Below are 20,859 nucleotides of genomic sequence, written 5' to 3'. Positions count from 1 at the left end.
CGGGCCCACTGAGCTACGCTACTTTAACTGTATCGGAGTGCACAGCGCGCCCATACAGTTACATTCTGCAGCAGAGCAGGGAGAATCGATCTCCCTACTCTGCCGCCCAGCCTCTATGGGCCCCTGAGAGGGTGGTGGGGGGCCCCGATGCCAGCAGTGGGCCCCCCACCTCACAGCCAGCAATGTCGTCCTGGGCTATTCTGTGCACACAGGACCTGTGATGAGGTCACAGGAGGGGCGGAATCAGGGGGTCACATGATCAGGGGCTTCAGCGGCTGCAGGGCTCTGCTGTGCTGGTTGTTATGGTGCTGGATGAGGTGAAGTAAGTTTCTGTGTGGGGTCAGGAGGGGTTTACAGGGTGGATGTAGCAGAGCTGTGTATGAGGTGTACAGAGCGGAGCCGTGTGTGTAGAAGGTGTACGGAGCAGAGATATGCATGTATGAGGTGTACAGAGGAGCGGAGCCGCGTGTGTATGGGGGAGCGGAGCCGTTTGTGTACGGAGCGGAGCCAAGTGTGTACGGGGTGTACGGAGCAGAGCCGTGTGTGTGCGGGGTGTACGGAGCGGACCTGTGTGTGCAAGGTGTACAGAGTGGAGCCGTATGTGTACGAGGTGCATGGAGCGGAGCCGCGTGTGTACGGGGTGTGCGGAGCAGAGCAGTGTGTGTACAAGGTGTACAGATCGGGGCCAGGTGTGTACAAGGTGTACGGAGCGGAGCCGCATGTGTACAGCGTGTACGGAGCAGAGCCGCGTGTGTACGGGGTGTACGGAGCACAGCGTTTGTGTACAAGGTGTATGGAGCAGAGGTGCGTGTGTACAAGGTGGACGGAACAGAGCTGCATGTGTACAAAGTAGACGGAGCAGAGCCGTGTGTGTACAAGGTGTATGGAACAGAGCTGCATGTGTACAAGGTGTACGGAACAGAGCTTCATGTGTACAAGGTGTACGGAACAGAGCCGCGTGTGTACAAGGTGTACGGAGCAGAGCCGTGTGTGAAAAGGGGGTGTGGAGCAGAGCCGTGTGTGTATAGGGGGTATCAGGTGCAGTAATAGGGACACATACGGCAGGAGTGGCTCAGCATTGGGGTATCAGGTGCAGTAATAGGGACACATACGCAGCAGAGGCTCAGCATTGGGGTATCAGGTGCAGTAATAGGGACACATACAGCAGCAGAGGCTCAGTATTGGGGTATCAAGTGCAGTAATAGGGACACATACGGCAGCAGAGGCTCAGTATTGGGGTATCAAGTGCAGTAATAGGGACACATATGGCAGCAGTGGCTCAGCATTGGGGTATCAAGTGCAGTAATAGGGACACATATGGCAGCAGAGGCTCAGCATTGGGGTATCAGTTGCAGTAATAGGGACACATACGGCAGCAGAGGCTCAGTATTGGGGTAACAGGTGCAGTAATAGGGACACATGCGGCAGCAGCAGCTCAGCATTGGGGTATCAGGTGCAGTAATATGGACACATACGGCAGCAGCGGCTCAGCATTGGGGTATCAGGTGCAGATATGGACACATACAGCAGCAGCGGCTCAGCATTGGGGTATCGGGTTCAGTAATATGAACACATACGGCAGCAGAGGCTCAGTATTGGGGTATCAGGTGCAGTAATAGGGACACATACGGCAGCAGCGGCTCAGTATTGGGGTATCAGGTGCAGTAATAGGGACACATACGGCAGCAGCGGTTCAGTATTGGGGTATCAGGTGCAGTAATAGGGACACATAAGGCAGCAGCGGCTCAGTATTGGGGTATCAGGTGTAGTAATAGGGACAGATACGGCAGCAGCAGCTCAGCATTGGGGTATCAGCAGGATAAGGGGTTTGTGCAGGTCCGGGATACATGGTGATGGAGCTGGAATATGAGAAATGAAATGTGCCGTTGTTGTATTCTCTGTAGCAGAGTCGTGGCTGGAAGAGTTGTCATGTCGGTCTGGGCCAGATGGAAAAGACGTGAAAAGTGAACGATTCCATCAGAAAGATCGTCAGCGGTAAGACACCAACTATACCTGTGCAGTAATCACTTATATGTTCTGTAGGACTGGTATTTACCACTGACCATATGGCGGTAATATCCATGTTGGTCTTTATATAGGGATTATTTTCAGTAACAGCGCAGTCATCTCCTACATCCACTATTAGGGGGCGTCACCGAGTTGTAATCAAAGTTACCTAGTTAGGGGCCCACTTAGAAGTTTCGCCCCCCCCGAAACAAAACCCTAGCTACGCCTCTGCTCTGATAATATGTGCAAATTGTAAAGCACTGCGGAATATGTTAGCGCTATATAAAAATAAAGATTATTATTATTATTATTATTATTATTATTATTAACAGTATGAGTGTCTTGAGAAAACCGATTCTGCTAACAACTCAGCAGACAAGGCAGCCCATGAACAGCCAGGCCCTTCTGGCACTTGCCAGAATTGCCAGATGGCCAGTCCAGCCCTGGGTCAGACCATGAAGCTTATAATGTAATGTAAAGTTTTTAAACTGAAATCTGTTCATGCCAGTAACCGTCCATCATTTCGGAGCGGAGAACCGCTCAACCACAGGCCACTTCTTCCTACGTTATACTTAAAAGGGGGCAATAACTAATCTCAAATTCTAAGAAGATTTTGGTAACCCAACTCAAATAAAAACGACCTTTCACGTAATTATACAAGATATTACTTTACTGGCAATTTCATATGGCTGTAAAGGCAGGCTGAAGAACTCACTCGTCACTGACACCTCCATCACCGCAATTCTTTAAACTTGCCTCTGTTCTACATTGCAAGACAGATGTTGAGCAACGGAAATAGAACTTAAAGAAAAACTATCTCCAGGTCAAAAGTGGAAAGCTTTTGCTCTTATTTAATTTTCCCTCCATCGATGAGTATTTCCTTTAATTAATTTTTTTATTTAAATCTGACATACAGGTCCAGAGATATGCATTTTTTATTATATGTTAATTCTTTTGATCTTTACTAAGGGGGCTCCAAAAAACCTATTCTTCTTTTCCATAATATAGGCTGTCGGGGGTGTGCCAAGATGCCCTCATACATTGAATTATTGGCCACTGCAACTGGGTCTAGTCAACATTAATCTAATGAATATGGCCAGCTTATAGAAGATCAATCAGCAGGCCATAAGTGGCCAATTTTTGCTCTTATTTAATTTACATTTATTCTCATGTAAATTAAGACAAAGGTGTCTGATAGCCGCGTACTCCCCTCTTTCTATACAGGACACAGAAATGCTCCGCCAATGTGTTTCACCGGTCAGAAATAACAGCTAATAGCAGAACAAGGGTATACGGCCGGCATTAGAAAGGCATGTGGCTAAGTAACTTTTCATTTTTAGTGTAGCAAAACCTTTAGAATTGTGTTTCCTAGCTTTTATAATATACTGTATTTGTGTCTTTTAGGATACAATACTGTTTTCAATTCATGCGTGGATGGAAATGAGTCGTCTGATAAATGGATTTAAACAATCCTAGATATATTGATTAACAGCCAAAAAAATAAAAATAATTAAAAGTATACAAATTTGTGTCCAAGTACACAGTGCACAGAGGCGTACCTGCTGAACCCGGGTGCTTGGAGCGGCTGTGTCATGGAAACTGATCCAAGATGTTCATAAGCAGCTGGCAACATCAAACTGTCTCTGAGTTCTTCGGCTTCCTGTGTGGACTCTGCAAGGGTCGGACCCCCAGGACTGCCACCAAAGAGAGACTGGCAGAGAACAGAGTGGCTATGTTGATCACAAATTCTCCATAATTCACTCTGCAGTAACCCCTGAGGAGCATCCGTGCTGGGCTGGAGGCCTGAAACAGGGAAATGGAGTAGTGATGACATTTACGCAGTATTTCACATTGCATATAGAGAGGAGTGAACCAATCCGCAAAAAAAAAAAATCCAAGAAGAACTCTAAAGATGATGTCGTCAAGCAAAATGTGCTTAACTACACAAATGTATCAGCATGTGTGTTTTATTTCTTGCAGGGGAGCTGAGATACACAATATGGTTGGGCTTGCAGATAAACATATGGATATATTTACAATAGCATTGCTGCAAGAACTTAGTCCTCACTCAGTCAGTCAGAAAAGATCTCACTTGAAGTGGCAGCATGTTGAAAATTTTTCATTTGAGCAATGTCTTACAAGGCATACAGTATGAGGCTTTATTTGCATTGCTCAGCCCAGAAATTTGTATGGGAGGTCCTTGTACACGGACAGATAAATTACCCTCAATGAGCTGATCAACGGTATAGCAAGTCAATCTGCAGCCCATTGATGACTCAGTTTGGGGTTTCTGTTGTATTTCCCCCCAAAAAACAAGTGCCCGAGATGGAGTCATTGAGATGACTAAGGTAAACGGAGTCCAAAGCATAAAACTTTGCACTCTGTTCCATCTTCATTCTGGTGGCGCCCATCTCGTCAGACGGAATCAGTATTGTAATTTATTACCCTAATGGGTCTTCGTGGATAGGACGGACACCAGAATTTGATGTGTTAAATATTTTTCTGTGTTGAGATAGTCTTATTAATGTGCCCCTGCTATGAACTGTGTAATGGCTGTGTCTTGCCATGGAGAGCTGCTCCAGTCCATGGTAGTTAAGATACCACAGCTTCTGGACAGGGGGAGGCATAAGTCACTAATGATAAGGGAGTATACAGACCAAATAGCAGTGGCTTGCAGCTGTTGCTTTTTGAGGTAATACATATTCCTGCCTAAGGTAACACATTTTCCTGCCTGTTTTATCACAGGAGAGAGTGTTTCTGCCACCTCTCTACGGCCCTTTAAGCTCATCATAATGAAATGAGTGACATAGTTACACCAGTGACCACTGAGCTTATATGTCTCTGACTTGATCTATGATGAGCTCACAATATTGGTGACATGACAAAAACATTCACTGTGATAAAACAGGCAGGGAAATGTTTTACCTCAGAGAGTAGCAGCTGCGAATCCCTGTTAGTTCATCTGTATACTCACTTATCATAGTGACTTATGATTCCTCTCCTGGCTAGGAGATGTGATAAGAGCCGGCAATGAAATGATGCAGTTCTGCATGATCGGACATGGCCATTACACAGTATATAGTAGGGGTCTATTAATAAGATTATCTCAACACAGGAAATTTTTTTTTAACACATCCAATTGTGAAACGTATTATTATTTCAAGATCTATTTACTTTGTTCATTGGTAAGTTGTCTATACACCACATGGTTCCTGAATCCCCTATATGCATAAACATTCAGCTCGGCTGAGCATGCATTTGTTTTAAATGGGCTGTCAGACATTTCTGGCACTAAGTTTATCTTCTGGGAAAAAGGATCCAGTGGTGTAAATCAACATGCCCGATCCTTCTCTGCCTAACATTATATGTCAGGAGATAGCTCTGCTGAAGTTGAATTGAGTCAATTTTAATCCATTTTTTTCCATTTAGCACCAGTTTGATAATAATTTACTCAATCCAAACTGGAGGGTTCATCAATTAGGTAACAGACAAGAAATACAGAAAATCTATGTTCCTACTTTAATTCCCATATCTCCAGGTTTGGCAATCTCCAGAAACATCTACATTCTCCATTATAGCACCACTGACGGATCAATGGACATCGCGCTTACTGTCTGTTTGGTCTTCTACAATCACTTGTTCTTTTGCGGCGCCATCTTGATGTACAAAGGAACTTTCTGTATCCTCAGCATTTCCCCAGTTAAAAGTGTCCATAGATTCAGACTCAATCTGAGCTCCACTTTGCATATTACTTGGAGCTTGAAGAATAGGTTGTATTGGTTCGGAAAGAAGAGGCAGCGGTGCTTCTGGGGCACGAAGTACTGTGTATTCATAGGTAATGTGTGGGATCTTTCCGTTGAAATTATAATACTAAAAAAAAACAGAAGAATTAGTATTTTTTTTAAGAGCAATGATGATAGCAAACATTCGCCAAACACATTTGTTTTTCTACTGCAAGATATCATGCAAACATGTTCACATCTATAAAGATATACAGTACAATAGGGCTAATTTATGAAGATGGAAGTCTTCAAACAGGGGCTGGACAGACATCGGTCAGAGATGGTTTAATGAATCCTGCATTGAGTGGTGGGGTTGGACACGACGACCCTGGAGGTCCCGTCCAACTCAAACATTCTATGATGAAACTTGCAAGCTACATGTAAGTGCGGGCTAGAGCTTTTCACTGATTATTTGAGATCATACCTACAGCCATATTTTACATAGCAATTGATACCACCTATCCCTATATGTCTATGCGTGCTTGGCTAAGCCAACAATTTATAAGGGATTATAAGAGAGTGTAAAAAACAAACAAATAAGAAGCATAAAAACAGTACTGATATCTTCAGCACCTCACCAATCTCAATGCTCCCCGTATACTGTACATTAGATTAAATTATCCCGAACCCACTGACTTCGGCAGGACCGGTAAACTATTTGATGTGTACGGGGGTCTCCCGACTCTCCCCTGACGGATGATGTCGAGGGAATGTAGAATGGGGCAGATGGAATTTCAACAGACAATATTTTCATTTTAAGAGGAGATAAGCCACCGCCAGAAGTCTGGTGGCAGCTTTCTCTTCCCTCTCCCCATTGAAAAAAACATGACTGCTCGGATGAAATGAGCACTCATGTGTATGGAGGAGTCAGGAGAAAAAGCTGTCTACTAAGGTCAACTTTAGGGCTTGTTCAGATGAGTGTACTTTACAGACTTGTGCTTTCAAACAGCACACTGACGAATGTAATTCGTCATGAGAAAAATATTTTCGCAACATGCATTACTCTACTCTGTATCTCGACAAGACTCGGCCATCTAAGTCTATGGGTGTGCAAAAAAAAAAAATCGTATCCCATATGGAGCCTCCCTTATGGCATCCGATTTTTATAGATACATTGCTATTATTAACCTAGGAAACTGTATTAAAACATACCGTGAAGAGCAAAAGGGTAACAATGTTTTGAACTTTTGACTTTCAGGCTTCATATCTAATTATCCACTTATGCTTTGAATTTGAGACTGCCATCATTTTATAGACTATCATCTTGACTATCTCATACATAAATTTGACTTGCAGCTATTTAGCATGTTATGCGGATTCTTGTCATCTCACTGCATTGTTACTGTTTTGTTCCTAAAGATCTAAATTTTAATTTTCATTATTTTGCTAGTATTTTGTAAATCCACCTTTAGCTTTCAACACTGCCTGAATCCTCTGCTCTCCATCAGATTTAAACATGTGTGGACCAAAATATGATCTCAGGTCTCTTCTACACGTTCCCAAAATTGGTGTATACTGGTCGACTCACTTGGGTATGTATACAGTTTTTTTCTTAAATTCTACCCACAAGTGTTCAATTGGGTTGAAATCTGGGGACTGTGGGGGCCAATCCAGCACCTCTACTTCATTGTCATTGAACCATTTCTTTACCAATCTCGACTTATGCTTTGCGTTATTGTCCTGTTGGAACACTATGTCCTCCTTTTCATACCCATAGTACTTGAGTGTATGAAGTAACTCAACTTGTAGGCTACTCACACATAGCTCAGCATTGAGACCATCATCAATCCTGATCAAGTATCCAATGCCTTTGGCTGTGAAACAACCTTATATCATCAGGCTTCCCCCACCGAACTTGACATTTCCTTCAATTTCTTGATCCGTTAGCCCCTTTTTCCCTAGTTTCTTTCACACCCATTTGCACCCATCAGAGCCGAGCCTATTGACTTTTGTCTCATCACTCCAAACTTGGGCCGACTCTTCTTTATCCTTTTTTCCGTGCCATCATTCCAGACTTGTGTAATGTGCATTGCACGGTGCTTGCATCAACGTCTTTGATCTCACTATTATGAAGCATATGAGTCGCCTCCACTGCAGTTTCTCGCGCCTGAACTCATAGACCTTGTAATGAGTCGACTTGAAAATCGGATGATTTCTTATAAGATCATCTGAGCCGGCCTAGCGCAAATGTTCCAATGGTCAACTGCCAGTCTTCATTTATAGGCTGCCAGTGACAATGTAATGTACCGATATTTGACTGCTACAACCAATCACTTGACTCACTGGTCAGGCGTTATACTTACTGATATGTCATGTCATCACAGGTAGCCTGTAGACAACAACAGGCATTTGCAGTGAAGTAATTTGTTTGTTTTTAACTTCATCATTTGGTTGTTTTTTTTTTTTGCATCTTTCAAAGTCTATGGAGGTAAGAGACACCAGAGAGGCACCAGAGGATTCTTTATGGGTTAATCTCCCAAAAAACTGTTTTGGGCGGGAGCTCAGAATCATTTCCTCTGTTGTGTACGATGCCCATAGTCCAACACTAAAGTTATTACTTAGTTGCAAAGTCACTTTTCTGTTTTGTCTTGTATTCGTTGCAGTTTTTGGCTCCAAATTCTTCAAAATGGCATCATGAATTTTGCACATAGACAAAGAAAATATATTTATTATTTTTGTCTTTGCCCTGTTTGGTGACGTTTATCAGAAAAAGTCGCACATTTCACTAAATGGGGTAAAAATTGTGCCAAAATATCTGATGTATATAAGATAACTTCATGGGAGGACTAAAGTACATTTGCAATATTTTTTGGGAAAAGTCACGGATAATTAATCAAGCATAAACCCTAAACTATGTCCACAGTGGTGAACATAAAAAAACTACAATTAAACAGACTTTAAAAAAAAGGTACAAATTGAAAAAATTAATATGGCGCAGACAAGCAAATGGCACAAAACACTAAAAACTTTAGTAAAAAAAAAACAGGCACAAATGCAACAATGAATCGGGTCCATAGTTGTGATATGACTCATTTGTATATGCTATGTGTATATTTTTTCTACCTATATCTGTTTTATGACAGAAATTCTAAAATCAACATATATACAGTAAAAATCTAAGATAACTAACAAGACACAAAACTACAAAAAGAAAGCGCAAAAAACAGCACAATTATACAGCTTTACGGATACACAAGCAGTGTGACCTTACTCAGTTTACTTTCTAATGACAGAATACCAAAACCTAAGAGCACCAAGTGTCATTTGTTAATTACGGTGCTGATTACTTCAGCTCTTTTTAAGGCCACATTTATCCAAAGTGTCTAAGAGTAAAACTGGCTTTGCAGTCCATAGCAACCAATCACATTTAAGCTTTCATTTCATAAACTGCTCTGGCAAAATGAAAGCTGTTCTGTGATTGGTTGCTATGGGAAACAAAGGTCAGCTTTACTCTATCTTGATAAATGTCGCCGTTACTCTCCCGCAGCATCAACATAAAAGCATGCAAATTATTTTAATAGCTATTTTTTCTAATGTCACAAGGAGGTTCACAAACTTTAACACTTATTGAAGCACCCAGAAAAGTTAGAAATTAATCTGTATGCTGTGGGTGGAGCATAGATGACCTTTTTTATGCTCTGCAGTCTGTAAAAAAAGTTAGCGCCAAGAAAATAACCATTTATGTCCAAAATATAGAAGACAAGGTAGGCCCACTGAGATTTATCCTATATTTAATCCTGGGCTACCTGTGATGTCTTTATAAATGTATATCATGTATCTACATGATGATTATAGGCATGCAGGTGGGCTGGGGTCTCACACACACACCATGACACTGAGGGACTGGTTGGTAGGTCCTGGCGTAGTCAGGTATTCCAGTCCCTCGCTGTGGACATTTGGAGGTCGTCGATACTTGACCAAGGTCCCTGCAACACGAAAGTTCTGGGGATTATCCATCATCATGTTCCCGTTAATGTAGAAATTCCCGGCGGAGTCTGCAAGAGCTAGGGAGAAATAAAAAGGACATGAAATAGAATAACAATGGGAAAATGATATGTGTAGAAAAAATAATCAGTGGAAGTAATGTGGTATGATTACGCCCACCAATGTACCATCTCAGAGTTTACACTGTGAAGCACATTTAGGATTATGGGGCTTTTTAAGGACATTAAAGGGCTTGTCCAGTTAAAACAAGTTATCACCTATCCTTAGAATATAAAAAAAACCTGATCAGCACCTCTAAAGTGTGAATAGTTGCAAGCTGTAGTGACTGCAAAATATGTATAAAAAAGCACAGCAGCACTCTGTCACCTTGCTGTGGTTGATGGGCACACGTGAATTGGCCAATTTATGCGCTAAGAACCTTCGCTTTTTTTGCAAGTACATCTTGCTGAGGGACAATGCGGTTGGAAATTGTTATTTCCATTGACACTACATGTCTTGGCATTCACAGAGTGTTGCTGTGCTTTTTTTATACATTTTTATTCCTATCCTAAGAATAGATAACAATTTATTGATCAGTGGGGGTCCCAACACCAGTCACCAGAACAGGGCATTTTTATCCCCATTAGAAAGAAGCAGCAGTGCACAAGCTCGACTACAGCTCCATTTATTCCCTATGAGGTTGCAGAGTAGAATGAATGAATGAAGAGGCAGTCGGGCATCTAACTTGCCGCTCCATTTTGTAGTGGGGATAAAAGTGTCCTGTCGGGAGAAAAAAATTCCCCAATCTGCCGATCAGCTCATGTTCCAGAAGTCGGACTGCCACTGATCAGTAAACTATCACCTATCCCACAGGTCTGCCAGGTTAGGAACCCACTGAGAAGTTCGCTGTAGTATAGCAGTGGGCTTACACATTGTCATCAAAGTGTTAACTAAGAAATTTGGCTTACAAATACTGATGTAGAACACTGACCACATACTGACCGTGTGAACGTGGCCTAAGTGTTCTAATGCTTTTGTCTATATAGCTCATATATAATATGGTTCTGTTCACACCAATCATTTTAAACTATTTTGAATCTTTGCAGGAGAAGGAAAGCCCACGTACAGCTTTGCTCTGTTCTTAGAGGGTTAACTTTTCTGTACTCTTCATGCTTAATATGACATACTTTTGAGCCATAAAGAACTCCTACATACAATAAGTCTACCAAGACATTTAAAACAAATGGCAAATATGTATAAACTCCTAAAAATAGTTTAATCTCATTTAACTTTCTTATCATCACAAACATTATAATTTTAATCACAAACCGTGATATAGGACGCACCACACCGATAATTGGATAGTTCATACATAGATACAAATCTGTATAGGAGAAACATCATCTCCTCTACATTTTCACTATTTTTCATTAAAGGGGAATCTGTCACCTATAGTTAGTGATATCATGTAAAGATATCACTAAATTGTGCGTCCAATAAGGATTCTAGTCGGGCCTTTGACTCCCCCCGACCCCGCACCTTTGAGGCATAAATACCTTTTTTAGCTTCTTGTGGATGCATGCAAATCGCAGCGGTCCGGTCCTATGGGCGTGGCTTAGGAGTCTTCTCCCCCCACCTCCTCAGCTTGCTTCACGTAATCTTCGTCTGTGAATACCACAGACACCGTTGGCTTCCGCGCTTGCGCAATGTAAAGGCCCCCGGCGCCTGCGCAGTATGCTTTGCCCGACTGTATAATCGCTACTGCGCAAACGCCGGTATTTTCCAGCGCGGTCTATGCCCCGGAAGTGTTGTGAGTTCATTTTTCCCTTCACCATTGAGGTCTGATGAACTCCATCCTCTAGTGAAGGAAGGTAGTGAGACTGATTACCAAACACCTGGGCAGCTAGATGATGACTGGGTGGCTGGAATTGAGGACTGGATATAAGGCTGCTGACGCCCTTCTTCCTGGCTGGTGATTTTCCTGCTGGATTCTTGGAGACCAGTCTGATTCCTGCATCTCAAAGCTAAGTTTTTCTGCTCTGCTTTGTACTCTTCAGTTTTTTGTTTTGCCTTGTTTTTTGGGAGTTCTGCCATCCCCGGCCGGGGGTGAGCTGAATTCCATTTTTGTCTCTGATCTGTTGATATTTTGCTCTGTCTTCAGAATATACCTGAGTGCTGATATAGTCTTTGAAGCCTAGCGACTTCAGGGCCTGTTTTTCCTATCAGTCGGTTGGCTCATTTTGATAGGGTTTTTGCGGATGGCAGACAGCAGCTTTCCTATCCTGTCCTATGTAGTTAGCTTGGGCCCCATCATTTGCTCAACCTATCTTTCTATCTGTGTTAGTGTTTTCATCTTGCTTCACCGTCATTATATTTTGGGGGCTGCCTATTGCTTTGGGGTCTGCTCTGGGGCAGTTTAGTTTTTCCCCTTTCTGTCTTTAGGCTATATAGTTCTCCGGCTGTGATCGAGGGGTCTAGGGCACCGTAGGAACCCCCCACGGCTACTGCTAGTTGTTGTGGATAGGTTCAGGGGTCTGCAATCCAATAGCTGCCAACCTCTCTGGTTTTTCTGGACTTAGCTGGTATTTTGTTTTTTCCTCCTTCGGTGACTCATCATAACACGGAAGTGTGTCCTGCATGTGAAGACTTCCGGGGCATAGACGGCGCTGGAAAATACCGGCGCTTGCACAGTAGCGATTATATGCTTCGCCCACAGTCGGGCAAAGCATACTGCGAAGGCGCCGGGGGCCTTAACATTGCGCAAGCGCGGAAACCAACGGTGTTTGTGGTATTCACAGACGAAGATTACGTGAAGCAAGCTGAGGAGGTGGGGGGAGAAGACTCCCAAGCCACGCCCATCAGACCGGACCGCAGCGATTTGCATGCATCCACAAGAAGCTAAAAAAGGTATTTATGCCTCAAAGGTGCGGGGTCGGTGGGAGTCAAAGGTCCGACTAGAATCCTTATGGGACGCACAATTTAGTGATATCTTTACATGATATCACTAAATATAGGTGACAGATTCCCTTTAAGAGGTAAGGAGATATCCACATGCATACTAAAAGATGCAGCCAAATGCACAAAAGTCTATTTCTTATTATTATTTGACATATCACACTGTTAGGAAATGAGCAAAGGACCTTGGTTTCTCATTCTCACCTAGAATATTTTCAGTATTTCTTTTTTCTGTGATAAGGATGTCAAACGCCTTTGCGGGAATTGTTGTGATAAGTGCATAACCTGGAATTTATGAGAAAAAAAAAATGACATAAATATTAAATGAAGAAAAACACCTTCTTAAAATTGTATGACTTGTATCCTGCATCTTCAGCACTTTTACCTCTCTGCAAGTTATGATTGTCAGAACCAATGTGCCAAATGTAGTTAAATAAATTACTACATCATAGTCCTTAAAGGGAATCTATAGGCAGGTTTTTACTATGTAATCTGAAGACAGCATGAGGTAGAGGTTAAAACACAGATATCACAGATGCCTCTCTTATTAAGCTCTGTGGTTTTGCTTGCTTACAATGATTGTTTTAGCACCAGGAGCTTATCATTGCTGAGACACAGCAGCCCCATGCATGCTAGTCTGACACGCCCCCTCCTGTGATAGGCATCTGTCTATAGACATTGTATATATGGAGCCTGGTGTGGGCGGGGTTAGCTTCCTCAGCTCTGCTGCATTGCTAAATCTAAAAACTCTGATTGTACCAGAATGTCTGCACCCAGTAAACTACGTGATACATGGTTGGATTCAGCTTCTCTTTGCCTACATCTGGCTGCTCTCAGATGAGATAGCCAAAACCTGCTGACAGATTCCCTTTAACTACTACTTTATGGTGACATGATTACAAAACTTACCCAAAACACATTTCCTGAAGCTTCCAGATACTCTATAGCATGTACTTCCATCACCACCGCAAACACCACATCTGTCTGGTGATCTGGATGAATACAGATTTCCATCACATCCTACTGGCTGCAAATAAAAATATACATTTATTGGAAGCAAGGAAACCATAAATAGCATAATATTGACAAGAATATAGAGCAATACTACTAAAATATAGAAATCCGCTTTGGTACAGAGTTTAAAATATTCTACACTCATCTACCCTTTGAGGGTCGTTTGGAATTGTAAATGTATATACAGTATTGTCGATGTCGCTGACAAATGTGTATAGCCTATCTGGGGACAATTGCTAGTTGGTACAATTTGGTGCCATTACTTCATCTATGTTCTAGGATTGGTTATGGCCCCAGATCTATGCTGTAAGTTCATTTTTGCACTTCACATTTACATGCCTAACCTACAGTTGCAATCTGCAGAATGAGATGTATTAGAAACTTGTCACTTGAAGAGGTAACGTGAAGCAAAAAATATTAATTCATGCAATCCGGAAAATAAATCCAAAATATTATTTAATGTTTCGACCCTGAAACCGGACCTTGATCAGAATGGTCCTGAATAAAATGTGGAACATACGTAGAAGTGCATAGATATATACAAAATAGAACAAAGAAAAGGAAAACAATGGAATACTTTGAGACAAAACAAATGGGAAATCTTTTTGTTTCTTAAAGGATCACATTGTTTTCATTTTTTTATTTTTCTGTTCTTGTTCTATTAAGTATATAGCTATGCACTTATAGGTATGTTCTGCATTTATATTTACAGAATCTTTCTGATGAAGGTCCATGTCATGCTTCCACCCCTCATTGTGTGTGGGTAACAGTTACTGATGGCTCAGCTGTCCAATCTGGTACAGTGGCGTGCGGAAGCTGTCAGTACTTTGATTTACAGCTCAGTGTCTAGTCTGGTCCATGGGCTTGCTGATTTGTCTGTGTTTTAATTGACAGCTCGGCTGTCCAATCTGAGACTGGTAGGTGCTGGCTGTCTCCAGGTGTTCATTGTCCCAGGTGATTGCCTGTCTTCTTAGCTGGGCTGTTAGCCACAGACCTCTGTCAGATGTAGCTTCAGTGAAGTGTGGTTGGTTTTCTCTGTGCGTACAGTTTTGTTCGATGATCTTTCATTGGCTGACCTTGGACCTCGTTCTGACTCTCAGTCTGTTTAACTCCTTTGCTCTGATCCGCTATCCTCCCGGTATTTTGACCTCGAGCAGTTACCTGACTATGCCTTTGTCTCTTTCCTCTGTTTACGACATACCCTCCTGGATTTTGACCTCGGACTCTTGTCCGTGAGAAGTGACTCAGCAACGTTAAATAATATTTTGGATTTTTTTTTTCTGGATTGAATGAATAAATATTTGCTTTACGTTATCTCTTTGAGTGCAGAGTTTTTCATATATTTATCGACACGGATTGGTACCCTTCTCGAGCACCAACTGATCACCACGGAGTCACATATATTACCACTTATTATGCAGTCTCAGAAATATTCACCGCCCTGAATAAAATCCCAAAACCATCACAAATATGTAAAATAGATGTTGTCTCAAACACCTGATTCAGCTAATCAGGAGACTAACCAATCATGAGAAAAAAATACACATCAAATATCTGGCCTGGCTAAGGGTTTGTGGACTATGTGCCAACAGTAAGGATACAAGCAGAGCTGAGTATATAGGATGCGCTGTCCAGTTTGAACATTACTTGAAATGCTTTTGTGCCAATTTTAAAACATTGGAATTTTTAGAAACATTCAATATATAGACAGGTTGTACTGTATGGATGTATAGTAGAAGAATGATCATTTACAAAATATACATGTGATATATACAGCCACAGAGGTACCTCACATTTGCCATTGATACAAACTCCCTGATATGTCCTGTCTCTACAGCTGGTTCCATCATGGGCCGGTACTAAGAGTTGCCTCTCTCTGGTTGTACTGGTGCACTGAAGATCACAAGGCTTACTGGAAATGCTGGTGTAATCATCTAATAAAGAGAAAATTACACTATTAAGATGCTGCCAAATAAAGTGATTAAGAGTAAAAAATGCAACTATAATAATAATAAATTTTATTTTTATAGCGCCGACATATTCATCAGCACTTTACATTTCAGAGGGGATTTGTACAGACAATAGACATTACAGCATAACAATAATCACATAGATCATAACAAATACCAAGAGGAATGAGGGCCCTGCTCGCAAGCTTACAGTCTATGAGGAAAGAGGTAGACACGAAAGGTGGGTGGTCTGAATTCTAGTGGCTAAAATATTAACCACTGGGAAATAAAATCAAGGACGATTACACCAAAATCTATCCACCAGGACTAGGATCTCACTATCATTATGTAATAGAAGGAACAAGTGCTGCAGATAAAACAAAATTTAGCCTGAAACTCATAATTAGCAATAATACAAATTTGTCTTTATATCAATTATTATCCATAGTAGCGCACATTTATCAAAAATGATGTAATTTGCTGCAAATACTAAGTGTATTCACTTCAACTCCTCCACTCTATATGCCACACCTTCCTTATAAACTTAGCAAAAATTGGTCAAATTGAACTTTTCAAGAATAGTTAAACACTTCCCAATGTCAGATAAGACCCAGAAAATCTATTTGTGAAATGTAAAAAAATGCAAATCCTTTGCACAAATTGTGATTTTTTTTTTAAATACACATTAAAAATGGCTGCAAAATAAATGTATTTGTTCTATACCTTTTTAAGACAGCTATGTCCTGTCTAGAGAATGCAACTTTTTTCTGATTTTTATGTAGAAACTCGATGGAGGCCCGATGCTATCGCATCAGGAGGGCGGTAATGTCACGATGGGGGCAGGCTCTGAGAATCTCTCACCCCCATGTGCTCACCCACCTATCCACTCTCTCTTTCTCCATGTGCTGACTTCTCCTGTCTGTGCTCTCTTCTTTGACCTGTCTACCCCATGTGCTATCCCCCTTGTCTGCTGTCTCTCCTTCCTATGCTGTCTTCTTCCCTGATGTGTTCTCTCGTTTGAGCTGTCTCTCCCGTGTGTCCTCTTTCCTATGTGCACTCACCCCTCCCCCAGTGTGTGGTGTGCACGGCATATACAGTGTGTGTGTGTGTGGTGCATACGGTGTATACAGTGTGTGTGTGTGTGTGTGTGTGGTGCGACGGTGTTCAGCAAGTGGTACCGCGCAAGAGGCTGGTACCACCAGCAGTTTCCATATTGAGACACCCATCACTTGGGTGTCCCAATATGGCGGTCGGTGAACTTCCGGAAGCTGCTTGGAATTTTGGGATCCGGACACATCTGGACGGAACAGGATGTGAAGACATTACAAGGTAATATTAGATGCATTCATAAATATGTCATACTTTATGAAAAAAGGTTAAGCTCCCTATACATACTACTATGGCAGTCCAACTAGGAGTGCTCGGACCTTAACTTCTAGCTATATATACAAGTATATGCCTACAAGGTTGATAGTTCAGGTAAGGAGATCATTGGTCACTACAAGCATTCAGTCCAAACTCAGACCATGAAACATACCCATTTAAGTGTTCCCCTTTACTTACCAGGGTATAGAGGAACCCAACGGTGATACATTTTCCCAAATGCCTTAGCATTAAATGCAGAGCACTGATACTGTTTGAAGCTGGCAGATCCAGCTGGACAAAACTGAAGAAAAAGAACAAAATATTTTTTAGCTCTATGTTATCATCAGTGACATCTGGACCTTGATATTCAGACATTCGTACACGAGATAAAGCACAATATATCCATTCTTTTGATAAAAAGTTATAATCTAGTCATCTAATTAGTACATATGACAAATAAAAATGAGCTGCCAGGTGTTACAGAGGACATATTACGGTACTTAGGAGAACAATGCAAGAAGTTGAGGATAGATTAAATTCTAAGATTTTTTTCAAATACACAATATATGATAACAAATCAGAAAATTTCCTTGAGTATTCGGGACGTAGAATTTACTTTCACAATGAAACATGGTCAATGGCAAAATTCAGCTGATTTATATTTTTTTATTTTAGTCCTGTGCACTAATTTCCTTGCTTATGCAGAATTTTATTTTACTTTTTTAATGGTCTTCAGCTCAGTCTCGAGCCATGGTGTCTTGATGGATGAACGATCTGTAGGAAGATCAATCTTGCGTAAGCCTAAATAGGTCCACCAGGGTCTTTTCCACCATTATTTTGATAGTATCAAGCCATCGGTTTGCCGGTCTTCCTCTTCACTTTGTTCCTTGTACTCTTCCGACCACGATGTCCTCCTCCAGTGATTCCTCTCACCGTATGAAGTGTGTGATGCTAGTCACTACTCAAGGACAAGTCGTGAGGGAGGGTAGTCAAGAATACCAGGGTCAAATACCAAGAGGGCTTATCATAAACAAAGGGGTAAGTCAAAGGCGTAGTCAAGTCACAGTACGAGGTCAGAATTCCAGGAAGGTAGCGGATCAAGACAAAGGAGCAAGGTAAATGGATGGTCAAAGGCAAGGTCCAATTTCGGGCCACAGAGGTCAAATACAGAAACATAGAGTACATAGCAAGTACACACCACTTAAGCTAAGCTACAACTGGCACTAATTGGAGGCAGAGAGCCAGCTAAAAAGCTAGGCAATTACTCTGTACAGGAGACACATGTAGGAAACCCCGACATGCCCTGGCCCTGATTGGACAACTGAACGGTCACTCAACACAATAACAGCTCAGCACATCCCAGCCCCCAACTGGACAGCACCATACTAACAACTCAGTACGCCCCTGCTCTAGATTGGGCAGCTGGACTGCCACTCGCTGCATTCAGACACACTGATAGACAAAATCGTGTCCAAAGTAGGTAAGTCGTAGCTTGGTGATTCTTGCTTTGAGTGACATGTCAGGCCAGATTTGACCTTAAATTTGTTTGTTCTTCATGCCATTGATAACATCCTTATCCAGCACCACATTTCAAAGGAGTCGATTCTTCTTCTGTCTTGTTTCTTTATCATCCAGGTACAGCATCCATATGTTGCCCCAGTAAAGACCAAACTAAGTATGAGTCGTCTCTTCAGCGCCAGTGAAATGTTCCTCGATTTGAAGAACTTGTTCAGTGACTAAATTGCTTATTTGTCCATAGCTATTCTCCTACTGACTAGGTGATGAGTAGGTGGAAGTCCTTTGCAACGTCCATTTTGTCGTAATCCATCTCAAAAGTGTCCCAGTCATACCTGGCAGTAGTTAATATCTTTGCCTTCGTTGTATTGAATAGCAGTCCCATGTTTGAGCTTCCTTAAATTGTCACTGTATTTTTATAAATAAATATCATAGTAATATAAAAACTTTGTAATATCTTATAGGAGAAATATGACTTTTTTTCTCCATTTATGAGACACTTTAATCTCCACTTTACCCTGCCTCAAAAACAGCTAAAATCCATTTTAGTATTAATACGATCCCAGATTTCTGTTGTTTCAGATTACAGCTGGCTATGGAAGTTTATGGAGAAAAACAGAGTGTGGAGTCAAAGGAAGAGGCACAAACACATAGACCCATTCTCCTTTCTTGTATGTTTTTTTATTTCACCCTAAAGCTGGATTCACAGTTACACTGCTCAGTCCTGCCATGTAATGTCCTCCATGTTGCTGTTGCTTCTGATTTTGCGTTACATAAATACAGGAGAGGAGGAATCATGTGTGTGCTGTGTATGGGAGACATCATAGCAGCCAGTGTCACCCGCTCCTCCACCGCTGCCGCTCTCCCACCCCCACAGTCACAGCCGGACTATAGGTATATCCAGACTATAAGACGCACCCCCCACTTTCCTCAAAATTTTAAGAAAAAAAGTGCGTCTTATAGCTTGAATAATACAGTACATCATAATCCTATATCCTGCATGAAAAAAAATCAGTCTGGCTTTAAAACTACCTAGCATAAATTTGCAACATCAAATGGGCGCCACGATTTTTGTGCACTTTTTTTATACTCATTGTGTTGCAAATTAAGCCATGTCACTTTTCATTGAGGTCATGCTCAATAGTGGGACAAGCCAAAAAAAGTGTTTAAAAGACATCCTAAATATGATAAAAGCATTTTTTTTTTGTACAAATTACGCCATTTAGCTTGCTAAATATGCCCTATGGAATTAAAAGGTGGATATTTATTAAAAAAAAAAAATCTAATGCATACAAAAAAGGCAAAGCAGACATGCTACCACCATTATACAGGTTTTGCTATTCTGTAAAACGAGGGAATTAATACAAAACATGGTTCACTTCAAAGACCCTGCAGAAATCTATTGCGCGCCTTCAGGCTACTCATGCTTGTGAATGAGTTAGCCGTAGTTATGTGGTGTGCGGAGAATGATATACGAGTTTGGCAGGATTATATGCGGGTAATTACATGCTTTACGTGGAGTAATGACAGGGCGATGTGTGGATAATTACAGGTTTCCGCATCACAGTTCTGTAGTAAGTGTAATGAGTAACAATCACATTACATTTGCTCATTCATTGTACCGGGTTACAATGATCATGTACAAATAGCTGTCTGCAGTTTACAAAGGACCCAGACTGTTTGCTTATTTAGTAATATATTCTGTAACTCCTGCACTGTAATATCACTCACATTTCAATATAACCACCCAACTTCCAAAATACTACTCTGCAGAAAAGTTTGGCACCTTACAAAAATAACTCTGTTTGGGCTGAACAGGAATGCAAAACACGCAATGCATAGTTTATATGTGGTTGGAGGGGTCATAAAACAAGTATTGAGATACTATAAAGGGGCACATGACAGTCAGAATACACTTGCATTTTCCATATTTTAAAGAGACACTATTACCACTGAACTAGCAGGCGCAATAATGGGTGAAAGCAAAGAGAGCACGAGAGATCGGAGGGTACAGAGGAGGGCGGAGAATGCAGGAGATAATATATTCAATAAATAAATACTGTAGATCAATAAATAAAAATCACACCAGAAAAGCTCAATTATGATGATTGCCAACAGGGTCAAATTGTGAAATACCACCTACGGCATTTCGTCAGAACTTGCATGCCACCTGTCTGCAATTTGGCTGGTTTTGCACAACAAAATCGAGTCCCTAAAATAACTACACAACAGCGTGTCGCAAATAAATTCCACAAATGACACCAGTGAGATCGGATGGAGACATCTATGACCAGCAACTTTCAAATCTTGCCACGGATTTTCAATGGGATTTAGGTCTGGACTGTGAC

The 20,859-nt window shown here is 41.6% G+C and overlaps 1 protein-coding gene across 1 annotated transcript in view; it reads right to left on the bottom strand.

The window, feature by feature from the left end:
* LOC141085795 (ADAMTS-like protein 2) overlaps window positions 1-20,859 on the bottom strand; it is a 90,971-nt gene that overhangs the window by 35,065 nt on the left and 35,047 nt on the right. Inside the window, exons 4-10 of the mRNA XM_073571363.1 lie at window positions 17,195-17,297; window positions 15,471-15,616; window positions 13,578-13,695; window positions 12,873-12,953; window positions 9,618-9,793; window positions 5,619-5,877; window positions 3,567-3,810 (exon numbers count right to left, since the gene is read on the bottom strand). Coding sequence (XP_073427464.1) covers window positions 3,567-3,810; window positions 5,619-5,877; window positions 9,618-9,793; window positions 12,873-12,953; window positions 13,578-13,695; window positions 15,471-15,616; window positions 17,195-17,297 — 1,127 coding nt within the window. The remainder of the gene's footprint in view (window positions 1-3,566; window positions 3,811-5,618; window positions 5,878-9,617; window positions 9,794-12,872; window positions 12,954-13,577; window positions 13,696-15,470; window positions 15,617-17,194; window positions 17,298-20,859) is intronic.

The sequence above is a fragment of the Dendrobates tinctorius genome, unplaced genomic scaffold (assembly GCF_039654945.1).
Source record: "Dendrobates tinctorius isolate UK_male_01 unplaced genomic scaffold, ASM3965494v1 ptg000029l, whole genome shotgun sequence".
NCBI lineage: Eukaryota > Metazoa > Chordata > Amphibia > Anura > Dendrobatidae > Dendrobates > Dendrobates tinctorius.
Note: the sequence above shows the minus strand (reverse complement) of the source record. Positions and strands in the feature narration are given on the sequence as shown.